The sequence below is a fragment of the Geotrypetes seraphini genome, chromosome 6 (genome assembly GCF_902459505.1).
Source record: "Geotrypetes seraphini chromosome 6, aGeoSer1.1, whole genome shotgun sequence".
Lineage (NCBI taxonomy): Eukaryota > Metazoa > Chordata > Amphibia > Gymnophiona > Dermophiidae > Geotrypetes > Geotrypetes seraphini.
In genome coordinates, this window is record NC_047089.1 from 205,027,631 (window position 1) to 205,039,978 (window position 12,348).

Here is a 12,348-nt window from a genome sequence, read left to right on the forward strand (position 1 = left end):
ATTGGGGGAATGAGGTAAGAAATAGGTGATGGAAGTGATGAAGTAGATGCAAAGGGACAAGAAGATATTATGCTACAAGGATGAGAGGGGGAGACAGAGGGAGGAGGAAGATGCTGAGGTGGAAGGAAGAAACAAAGGGAGGGAGTAGATGCTAAGCTGCAAATGGGAAGAAAGGAGAAGGGGGGAGATGCTGCAAACAGCAGAACTATGAAGGATAGGTCATGGGAGGAGTATCAAGAAGATGAACAAGAGGAAAATGAACACAAAGCGATCCCCATGCATTCCTGCTTTGATGACTAGCTTATATATGTCAGTTTGAAGTACTGCTATGGATCAGTGCAGCAATTTGAAAATGGCAGCAGCCAGGGCAGAGGCAAGTATGGATTGCTCTTGTTCCCATTGCCCTTGGGATGTCGAGGTAGATGGCTGGGCAGAGTGGTGGGGTTAAAGAGTGGGTTGGAAGGCAGGTTGTGCAAGCAGCCAGGTGGGAAAGCTGGCTGATTGGGAACTGATGTGATAATCTAGTTGTAAGGGAGCGGGGAGTAATACTGATGCAGTGGGACAGATGAGGTTGATACAAAAAGGGTACATACAGGCTGATACAGGTTACCACAATCCTTAAGCCAGCTCTGCACCTACCTGTATGACCTTTAGAGATAAATTTACCCTTCATGGATTCTCACGGGCTCAAGATAGTGCCAGCTCGCACCACAAGGCCTCATATTTAAAACTACTAAGTAGAACAGTATTGAATAGTGAAACCAGAAGTTACATCAGTGAGGGACTTGGCAGATAGAAGACCTCGATGCAGGCCTTTGAAAATTGTCCTCCATGGTGGCTGAGGCTAAAGGTAAAACAGGCGCGGGCCAAGGAGTTGAGAAGGAATGTTTAGATGCTAACTTGCATGGTGGGGCTTGCTGGACTTGCAGTGGGGACTCTGCTGCTTGAGGGGGGGGATTTCTGGACTCACAGGGAGGATTCTGCAGCTTGTGAGGGGGCTGCTGGACTCATGGGGGATTCCGCTGCTATGAACTAGTCTGGGGGCTGAGTGGAAGGCAGATGGGGACTGGATGTAGACCTAGTCTGGTGGGGTTCTGTGGAGAGGAGATAGGGGCTGGACCTGGTCTAGGGGCTGAGTGGAAGGAAGATATGGGCTAGAGCAGGACCTGGTCTGGGGGGCTGAGTGGAAGGGAGATAGAGGCTGCAGCTAGATGGAAAGAGGTGCTGGGGCTTGAAGGGACAGAGGGACTGGATCTGCAGGATGCTAGACCCATGTTGGTGGGGGAGCTGGAAGAAAAGAAGAGATGTTGGACCTGCAGGAGTGAGGAGGGAAGGAAAAGAGAAGATGCCAAATCAAGGGGATGAAGGAAGTGAAATACTGAACACAGCAAAGGGAGGGAGGAAAGAACAAAAGACATATTGGTATAAGGGAAGAAGAAAAGGGAGACGTTGAACACAGGGAGATATACAAAAAAAAAAGGGAGACCTTGGCGAGTGTGTTAACAAAAGACAGAAGGAAACAGAAACCAGAACCTGAGATCAACATGATTTGAAAAATAAAATGATCAGACAACAAAAGGTAGAAAAATCTTTTATTTTCTCTTTTGTGATTAGAATATCTGATTTGAAATGTGTATCCTGCCTGAGCTGGTATTAGATATAGCTGAGGACCACAACGCCTACTAACAGGCTGTCCCTTCTTCAGCTTCCAGGGGACAATTGCCCTAGTTGCATTACCCTAACACTATTCGTGACATGTGTGACTGCGGTATTCTGTTAGCATGATTTTTCTATGTAGCATTCTGTAATAATTTAGCTTTCTCAATGAGGGCGTGAAAGAGTTTTGTTGATCCTTGTTCTATATTATATGTGATTTATAAAATGACAATTGTACAGAATATACATTTTATACTTTAATAAAATAAGTTCAATATAAAATCATAACTATTTGAGGCTTGTGTGGATGGGATCCGATGGTGTGCAGGGTCAGGGACCGAGCTCGCGGGGATGGGGACAAATTTTTTCCATGCATCATTCTCTACTCTTGTAAAGTCACTATGCATTACAGGATTCCTCTCCTCTTTCCCTAGTGACAGATTCACCAACATCTAGAATGGGCTGGGTGAAGTTCAGTGCAGGGAATGGCTAAGCATGTTGCTATAGGGCAGGGGTAGGCAATTCCAGTCCTCGAGAGCCACAGGCAGGTCAGGTTTTCAGGATATCCACAATAAATATGCATGAGATAGATTTGCATCTCAAGGAGGCAGTGCATGCCAATCCATCTCATACATATTCATTGTGGATATCCTGAAAACCTGACCTGGCTCTGGCTCTCAAGGACCGGAATTGCCTACCCCTGCAATAGGGAGTGGGGAAGAGAAGGAACACAATAAGCCTGGTGTGTGTGAAACCAAAAGCGCACCTGAGAACGGTACTATAATCTACATCTAAAGCCTACTATGCTTCTTAAATACTCAATTTTCAATTTCTCACTAATTGTATGTAATGAAGCACAGAGCACAAGATACCAGCAATAAAATTAACATGTTCAGTACATTTGAAGAAATATGAAATCAAGATTTTTCATTTATATTACAAAGTTTTAAAAATCTTCTACAATAAAATTGAAAAAAAAAAAAAAAAAGGGAAACCCCCCAAATAAAACAAAAAGGCAGTCAATTCTGTGCTGATTTAAGCCATAGGAGTCAACTTTTCAAAGTAAATAGAGGTGCTAAACTCAACACAAGTGAATGTTCCCTCTCAAGAGTAACAGAGTTTGCTCAATACTGAGGGTGCTCAAGTACTCACACCACCCATACAGCTGGCTCCTATAATTTAATCCCCCACTTCTCAGTTTCTTCCCCAGCAAACCTGAAAATTAAAATGAAGATAATGGTAGTTAAAGACCAAATTGTTGGGAACTCAGGCTTGGATGCTCAAAATAGCTGTTAAAATCATGGGGTCACTGTGAGACCGGTAAATGACCGATTTGAAAACGGCGATTGATGTTCAACAATTTCGCATGCAAATGACTTTCGTGGAGGTCCACCATAACCCCATTCAATCAGTCATTGGAAAAGTTACTGATAGATGTGCAGAGCTGGCAGGGGAAGCCCCAAAGCAGCCTCTTGCCGCTCAGCTGTTTGGGGCAGGAAAACTTTGTTTTTTATTGGGGTACAGATGTTGTGCTCGTGTTACACATGCACAATATCTGTCCCCATTTAAAAAAAAGTCATGCTGCCCCCCTCCCCGACGATTGCCCCCGATCTTAAAAAAAAAATTGACAGGAGGGATGACCACTTCTTTCTACTTCAGCCATCTGGATCCCCCCCAACCCCCCCCCCCTGTGAAAATCAGCAGGAAGGATGCCCTGTCCCTCCTGCCTCAGCCATCCAGACCACCTGACCCCATTTTGAAAATCGGCAAAACGGATGCCCACTCCCTCCTGCCTTGGCCAACTGGACATCCCCACAACTGATCCGACCCTCAGATGACAGCAGGAGGAATGCCCACTCCCTCCTGCCAGCAGTCCTGCCTCTTCAAAATGGCAGGCCTTCTCCTTCCCAAGCATCCTGGGATGCACTGGGAGGGGCTTAAGACTCTGATTGGTTCAGATACCAAAGGCCCCTCCTAGAGAGTGGACTTAGGTGCCTGGGCCAATCAGAGGCCAGGATGCACTAGGATGGGGAAGGCCCATTTTGAAGAAGTGGGCTTGCCGGCAAGAGGGAACATTAACAAAAACCAGCACTTCATTTTGTGCATCATGTGGGCATCGATCGGAGTGCTCATTTTAATACTGATGAGCTTGTCATGTATTTACATACAATTATAAGAGGTTGCTACAAACTACAGAAAAGATCACGATTTGCCATGTGTATCAATAGCTGAAATACTTTGACGATAAACCAGTTAAAACTGGCGAGTTTTCTTCATGCAGGCTTCAGTCTATTTTCCAACTAGGCTTTTCAAACTTTCTCCTGTAGCAATTGATTACATGAATGCAGAGAACTGGTTTTTACAATTCAAACTATATTTTAACTAGTGCAAATAAAGAAAATCAAAGACTATCAAGCTCAGATACAGAGAAAAGAACGTTGATAAATGTTTTTTGAAAATTTGCCTCAGAGAATTTAAAAAAATGAAAACATGTATATCTAAGAGAAGAAAGACATTCAAATACCTAAAAAGGAATTAACAGTGCACAAGATGTAAACCTTTTCCAAGTGAAAGGAAGCACTAGATTAGAACAAAATTGTTATGATATAAGGCTCAGAGAGGTAGACTTAAGAGTAACACTGGTAAATATTTCTTCACAGAAAGGGTGGAAGTTGCATAGAATGGTCTCCTAGTGGAGGTAAAAACAGTAACAGAATTCAAGGTGACCTGGAGTAATCACAAGTGAAAACAAATTCAAAGGTCGATGTGGTCTCTGATTACAGCAGGAAGGGAAGATGGGTAGACTGGATTTGCCTTGAAGGTCTTCGTTATTTTCCTAATTAAGGATTCTCTGTAACCCTGAGATATGGCAGCAATCATCTTCTGATTTTGTTCCAATGCCTTAAGTTATGATTAAAGTTTCTGTGAAAAGAAGCACAGCATCCCTTATGCCACCAGGTACATGATGACTGGTGGGAATCCAAGGCAGGTAGTGAAGAGATACAATCTATAGCTCCACAACCAAGTAGCAGAGTAGTTGAACTTAAACCTCAGTAACTCTCTTATGCGAACATTGGTAAATAGGTCTCAGATTTCATCTACAACTTGGCGAGATCATCAATCATCTACATGCTTCTCTGCTCTTTATAGTGGTAACTGTATGCTCTGTTTAAACATTATCACCAATATCCATAGTACCTAGTTCTCCCTCATGCTTTCTACCCCTAATGAGCCTGTTAAGAACTGAACAATTATGAAAATCATTTTATCTTAAACTTGATTATTTTATCTTTCAGAACTTGCTGTTTTGTGCTTTCTAATGTATAGAAATAAAACTGAAAGTTAATTAAAAATAAAAACATAGGAGTAAACAAGTTAGGCAGGCAGGTATCTAGCCAGCCAAGATGGCTTGATACCTATGAAGGCTCTTCCCAACTCTCAGGACTCCTACCACACAGGATATCAATGAGATGCATTTAGATATTTTAGGCTATATTGTACATTTCAGTTACCCTGTCAGCAAGATGTGGTGGGGCAGCACTGCATTTGCTAATCACTACCCTACGGCAACTCTGTCTTGGTCACACACCTTGACAGTCAGGTTCTCAGGATTACCACATTGAACACAAATGCAATAGATTTACATGCACTGGGTCTCCAAAGCATGCAAATTTAATTTTACACATATTCATTATGGATATCCTGAAAACCAGATCAGTTTGTGGTGCATCCTGGACCAGATTGATAAATACTATATTACCTTAAAAGGCAAGTCATACTTGAAGGCTTGTTGTTGGATTTTCATTTGCAATTCTTTTTTTTTTTAAGCATTATTGTGCAGCCAGCTGATGCACAAATACAATATACAATCAGCTATGTATATATATTTTTTAATGAATACACATCAGCTGAATGTTCACTGGGAACTGGTTGCTGGAATTTGGGGAGATTTTCCCTTGGCAAGGAACTCGCTGCTGTTTCCAAGTTGATGTCATTCTGCCTTCTCCGCAGCAGAGTCTGCTCTGCTTTTTCCTTTTACACATACCGTTAATGATAAAATGAAAGAGGTTCAAGAAGGCCTCACTATAGCAGCAGTCAAAAAAAAATAAAAAAGGAGGCGGTTCGAGAGAGTAACAAGAAGCCAGGAAACAAAGTGACAAGCCTTCCTCTGACTTTCAACAGGAAAAAGTTCCTCCTCTTTGAAATCATGTTCCTGGTGGGTCCTCCAATACGGGAAGGGAAAAAACTTCTAAAGATATAAAGGTGCTCTTTTGCAATCGCATCACCATGGTACAGCCATGGTCAGAGCGATCACTTGTGCTTAGGCTATTTGCATTTTGAGACTAGCGAAAAGCTAAGTATATTATGTAGTTAGTGATGATGGCAGAGAGTTGGGTCTGGGCCCCTTCCCAGTGGTAGGTAGTTGGCAGAATATCCTATTATTCCTGGCAAAGCTCAAGCTATCACAGTATAGTTGGTTTCTTCACAAAAGGAGCCTGATCATTTGTTGAGACCGCTCCCACTTGTTCCTTCAGCGTTCTGTAAGGTTGGTACTATTAGAGAAATGGTAATTAGTGGGAAGGCGGAGAAGCATTCAGTTGGTCATCACATTTGGAACTGGAAAGGAAATTTCCTTTTGTGCTGTGCTGTAGAATAAACCAATGCTTTGCTTCACTGGACCCTTGGATTACCCGATAGTGACAGTTGTCAAGCAAATCAGAAAGAGGCCAAAGGAGATGGTCCACTGGTCATCTTTCAATCAGACCAGCTATGGAATGGTGTTCAAGGTAGCCTCCAATGGCCTGATCAGTCCAGCTCTCCTGCAAGTACATACCATGAAAAGGTAATTAATCCTTAAACCGCTTTATAACATTAAACAAATACTTTGATGTCCTGCAATGGCTTATTTAAATACTATTCTTCATTTGTACTAATCCTGATTCTATGCCTGTTTAGAGAGCTTCAAGGTGTCCATCTGCCAGTGCTCGCTCTTTGACACAAACTGTTGGGGGGATTAGAAAGGACACATCATGTGACATAATACAACAGCTCATATCTAGGAATATGCAGCACTCTCACAGAGTCCTCTCCTCCACTACACCCCACCCCACCCTACCTGCTGGAGCACCATAATCCAGTCCAGAGTTTGGCAGTCTAGTGAAGAGAACACCATGTCTCCCACAGAAGATCCATCAGCTAGTACAACCCTATGCCACAAGCATGGGGAAGGAGCCTCATTCACTGCAGATGCTCAAGGATCAACATGCAGTGGTTATTCTAGTGCAAGGGTAGGCAATTCTGGTCCGCGAGAGCCGGAGCCAGGTCAGGTTTTCAGGATATCCACAATGAATATGTATGAGATGGATTTGCATGCACATCTATCTCATGCATATTTATTGTGGATATCCTGAAAACCTGACCTGGCTCCGGCTCTCGAGGACCGGAATTGCCTACCCCTGTTCTAGTGCATGAGTCTTCTACTCTGGATTCCTGTGAATCAAGTATAAATAATTCAAGTGTTGCATTACCAATGACAAATAAACAGCAGGGCTAGCATTGAGGCTTAGATGCATGTTGGGCACTCCACTATTTCTTGTAGCCTCTGCTCAATCATCAGCCGGAGAACCATATACCTGAGGAACAATTAGACACAAATATGTGACCATCTCTGTAGTGGACAGTAGAGAAAACTCAGTACATGCTAAAATGACATACAGCTATCAAACCATCTTGAATAAATGAAGAAAATAAAAATTGAAAATGGATGGGGTATAAAAATGCTTGAGCCTCCCAATCACTGGGAGTAGCAGGGCTTGAGACGGAGGTGACATGCTCAGTTACTGGCCAAAGACTTACTTTCGTGTTAACTTTGTTACTTCTCGATCCTCTTCCTCTTTCAGCTTCTGGATGAAACTGGTGAGCACTGGCATCTCAAATTTTATATACTGAGCCACCTGTACAGGGGAATTTAAAAAGAATGGCAAACTCAGAGACCTGTGTCACACAGTAACATAAATCGATAGATATGTGTTTTGGATTAAGCAAGAGAAACAAACAAAACTGCAGACTGTGTACAAGATGCAGGCAAAAATTTATTGTACCAAAATTAAAATGCAAATAAGTAAAATAAAACCCTTTTACCAATCAAGGGACCCGACACGGTCCGTGTTTCGGACAAACCTTCGTCAGGGGTCCTAATAAATACAAATACAATACAAAAAACATTAAAAACTCTTGTAAAAAGCGAAAAATAACAAGATGGTGTTATTATGCCATGCTACTAAGGCTTGTGGTCAAGTGACATGAATGACAAGAAAGAGGGTATGTGAAATAGTAAGGAGACATGCAAAGTAAGATAAACATCAAGGTAAGTTCAAAAACAATATAAGGAAAATGATAACATTAAACAATAAAACACTATAAAAAATTAGTGAAAAAAAGAACGTGACACAAAATGGAAAAGTGAGAAATTAAAGGAATAAGTACCCATAGGAGTTTGGTAAAAAAGAGGCACCTACCATGGTGAAAAAGGTTGGGACATACCATAAAAAAATGAAGATAAGTAAAGCAATCCTCGGCGAACACAATATACAGGCACTTTGGTAAGTTCTTTTTAATGCCCCTACTTTTCTAGTCTGGCTGTTTAACATATTTTTTTAACGCTAGTTTATTATATATATATATATTTTTTAAATTATGGTCAAGCATCAAGTACATTTTGTAATATCCATTCAGTGGGCTATATATTTCGGTTGGAAAGATTTTTAAAGCCGCATCATCACAATTTTATGTGCCCATAACACTTGTTCAGATCTCTATGGCTATATCATATTCATTTTGTAAGGACATATGATTTGTTAACCATTGAAGTTGCCCCCTTTTTCTACTTATGTGCCTTTAAACATTGATCCAGTTCATGACATAGTACTGGATGGCTCCTCAGTTAAGTTTCTTGCTTATAGGTTTGGTGCTCATGGTTCTATATTCTTTTATCAGACACTTCCTTTTATATTATATGCCTGGTTTAGGGAATCCAGGTCTCTGCAATCCATAGCACATTCCCCCCCCCCCCCTTTTTTTTTTTTTTACTATGTTTTACTTTTATTCTTCATTTTAATTTTTATGTTGCTTTTAACATATTTTATTATTATGTAGTATTGCATATGCTTTGTTTATTTATATGATCCTGTTTAATGTTATACTATCAGCAACCATTTTATATTTTATCTTTTTATTGGTTGTTAGGTTCTCATTTCATATGTCAATATTATATATAGTCTATTACTGGTTTTATCATTGGTTTATGGTCATAAGTTTACATCATGTTGTATCTTTATGTTTTTCAATATAGTTACTTTACTTATCTTCATTTTTTTATGGTATGTCCCAACCATGGTAGGTGCCTCTTTTTTACCAAACTCCTATGGGTACTTATTCCTTTAATTTCTCACTTTTCCATTTTGTGTCACGTTCTTTTTTTCACTAATTTTTTATAGTGTTTTATTGTTTAATGTTATCATTTTCCTTATATTGTTTTTGAACTTACCTTGATGTTTATCTTACTTTGCATGTCTCCTTACTATTTCACATACCCTCTTTCTTGTCATTCACGTCACTTGACCACAAGCCTTAGTAGCATGGCATAATAACACCATCTTGTTATTTTTCACTTTTTATAAGAATTTACAAGAGTTTTTAATGTTTTTTTTTGTATTGTATTTGTATTTATTAGGACTCCTGACGAAGATTTGTCCGAAACACGGACCGTGTCGGGTCCCTTGATTGGTAAAAGGGTTTTATTTTACTTATTTGCATTTTAATTTTGGTACAATACATTTTTGCCTGCATCTTGTACACAGTCTGCAGTTTTGTTTGTTTCTCCTGCTTGGTTTTTTCTGCAGACAAAGTTGGACTTTCTCCTTTGTTTTGTTGCCCTTTTGGATTAAGCATGCATTTAACAGGGGAGGCAGCTGTACTTTCATTCAAGTTAAGATAAAAAATTTCTATTTGTTTTTAGAAATGTACAAATACATTTGTAACTGAAAATCAACAGGAATTAGAGGGATAGAAGGGTAAGATGCCCTCTACATGGGAACAGGCACAGCCACGTGGCATCACTTGCAAAGGATGCCACTTGGGCTACTAGAAAAAGAGCTTCAGAACAGAACATTCTCCTTGTGAGGAAATATATTAGAAATCACCACCAGATGTATACAGTGCTGCTTGTTTTGTCTATAAGAACTAAAATCTTTTGTTTATAGAGTTTACACTTCCAAAAATTGTTTTTGGAACTGAGATCAGGACAGACAGACTAAGATTAATTGCTTATTTGATGGTATACCTGGTCAGAATTAGCTCTTTTTTCATACTTTATTTATTTATTTATTTTTTTAAAGAGGTGTTTCACTTACCATATATATATATATATACTCAAATATAAACAGAGATTTTTGGCCCCAAAATGGGAGTCTTGGTTTATATTTGAGTCCTCCCAATGACTGGCATGCTGCTGTCCCCCTCTCCCCTCCCTTCTGACAATCTATGCCCTGCTGACCCCCATCCCTCATAAATGGCATCGCACTTACCCACACGCTGCTGTCCCTCCTTCCACAACCCCTCCCCCAAGATGCTGCCCTACTCCCAAATGGTATTGCGCTTACCCGCATGTCAGCTCAGAATGCTGGAGCTGGCAGGCATTCAGCATGTGCAGAAGCTCAAGGCCCTACACAAGCCCAACATGGAGGATTGCTGGCAGCTTGTTCAGTGTGGGTAAGTGCAATGTCAGGGGGGGGTCCTGGTGTTTGACAGCAGCGTCAGTCATCTTGGGGGAGGGGTTATAGAAGCAAGGACAGCAGCATGCTGATGGTCATCTGGGACGGACACTAGCGCCATGGTCATCATAGAAACATAGAATATGACGGCAGAAAAGGGCCTTCGGCCCAACAAGTCTGTCCATTCAAATAACCCTCCCCTCTAAGTTCTTCTTTGAAGTGAGCCCACATGTTGATCCCATTTGTTCTTAAAGTCAGTCACGTTACTGGCCTCAACTACCTGAAGTGGAAGATCGTTCCAATGGTCAACCACCCTTTCGGTGAAGAAGTACTTCCTAGTGTCACTATGGAATTTCCTGCCCCTGATTTTTAGTGGATGCCCTCTTGTCACCTGTAAGGAAGAAGATGTCTTCTTCCACCTCAATACGGCCAGTAATGTATTTGAACGTCTCTATCATGTCACTCCTCTCTCTGCATTCCTTGAGAGAGTAAAGGTGCAACTTACCTAGACGTTCTTCAAATGGGATATCCTTGAGCCCTGAGACCATCTTGGTGGCCAATCGTTGAACTGATTCCATTCTTAGCACATCCTTCCGATAGTGTGGCCTCCAAAATTGTACACAGTATTCCAGATGTGGTCTCACCATGGACCTATACAGCGGCATTACCACCTCGAGCTTTCGGCTGACAAAGCTTCTCCGGATGCAACCCAGCATTTGTCTAGCCTTGGATGAGGCTTTCTCTACTTGATTGGCTGCTTTCATATCTTCACCAATGATTACTCCCAGGTCCCGTTCTGCCACAGTTCTGGTTAAGGTCTCACCATTCAGAGTGTAGTTTCTGCATGGATTTCTGCTACCAAGGTGCATAACTTTACACTTCTTGGCATTAAAATTCAGCTGCCAAATAGTAGACCAGTGCTGCATAAAAAGTATGTCCTGTGTCATAGCGTCGGGCATGGTACCTCTGCCCACTATGTTGCATAATTTAGCATCATCGGCAAATAATGCAATTTTACTCCAAAGTCCCTGAGGCAGATCTTGTATGAAGATATTAAATATGATTGGACCCAGGACTGAGCCCTGCGGTATTCCACTGTGCACTTCTGACTTTTCAGAGGGAGTACTGTTTACCACCACCCTCTGATGTCTGCCACTGAGCCAGTCCCTAACCCATGCAGTTAGTATTCCTCCTAGCCCCAACGAACTCATCTTGTTCAAGAGTCTACGGTGTGGGACGCTATCAAAAGCCTTGCTGAAGTCCAGATACACTATATCTAGGGACTCTCCTTTATCTAGTTCTTTTGTTACCCAGTCAAAGAAACCGATCAGGTTGGATTGGCAGGATCTCCCCTTTGTAAATCCATGCTGGTGTGGATCCCTCAGTTTCTCGTCATCCAGAACCATGTCTAATTTGTGTTTAATCAATGTTTCCATAAGCTTGCACACTATTGATGTGAGACTTACCGGTCTGAAGGGAAGAGAGGGAGGAAGACATTAGTGCTGGTGTGGGAGGGCAGAGGGATGGAGAGAAGCACACCAATGGTCATCCAGGGGAAAGACACTAACACTAATCATGTGGGTGTGGTGGAGAACAGAAGCACTGGTCATCTTGGGGGGGGGGGAGAATAGCACCCTAGTGATGGCCATGGTGGTGGTGAAAAGTAGCACAGGTGGTCATTGGGAAGGAAGGGAGGGAAGGACACTAGTGGTGGTCATCGGGAGTGGAGAGGGGGAAGGACAGAAGTGCCAGTCTTGGGGTAAGGAAAAGACAGCAGAAGGGAGAAAAGAGGGAAGGACAACAGTTAATAAATGTGTTAAAACTTATGATGGTTAACCACAATGACCCAAATGTCTTACCTCGGTTAATTTTTGAGTCAACCTTTATCCCCTCCTTTTTTGGGGGGGGAAAAGTTACCTCA

The 12,348-nt window shown here is 41.7% G+C and overlaps 1 protein-coding gene across 3 annotated transcripts in view; it reads right to left on the reverse strand.

The window, feature by feature from the left end:
• Positions 1 to 4,009: 4,009 nt before the first annotated feature.
• Positions 4,010 to 12,348, reverse strand: part of RASSF2 (Ras association domain family member 2) — an 89,235-nt gene continuing 80,896 nt past the window's right edge. For all 3 annotated transcript variants that reach the window (XM_033949974.1, XM_033949973.1, XM_033949976.1), the window contains exons 10-12: positions 7,513 to 7,610; positions 7,185 to 7,289; positions 4,010 to 6,476 (exon numbers count right to left, since the gene is read on the reverse strand). In XM_033949974.1, coding sequence (XP_033805865.1) covers positions 7,220 to 7,289; positions 7,513 to 7,610 — 168 coding nt within the window. In that variant the 3' untranslated portion in view covers positions 4,010 to 6,476; positions 7,185 to 7,219. The remainder of the gene's footprint in view (positions 6,477 to 7,184; positions 7,290 to 7,512; positions 7,611 to 12,348) is intronic.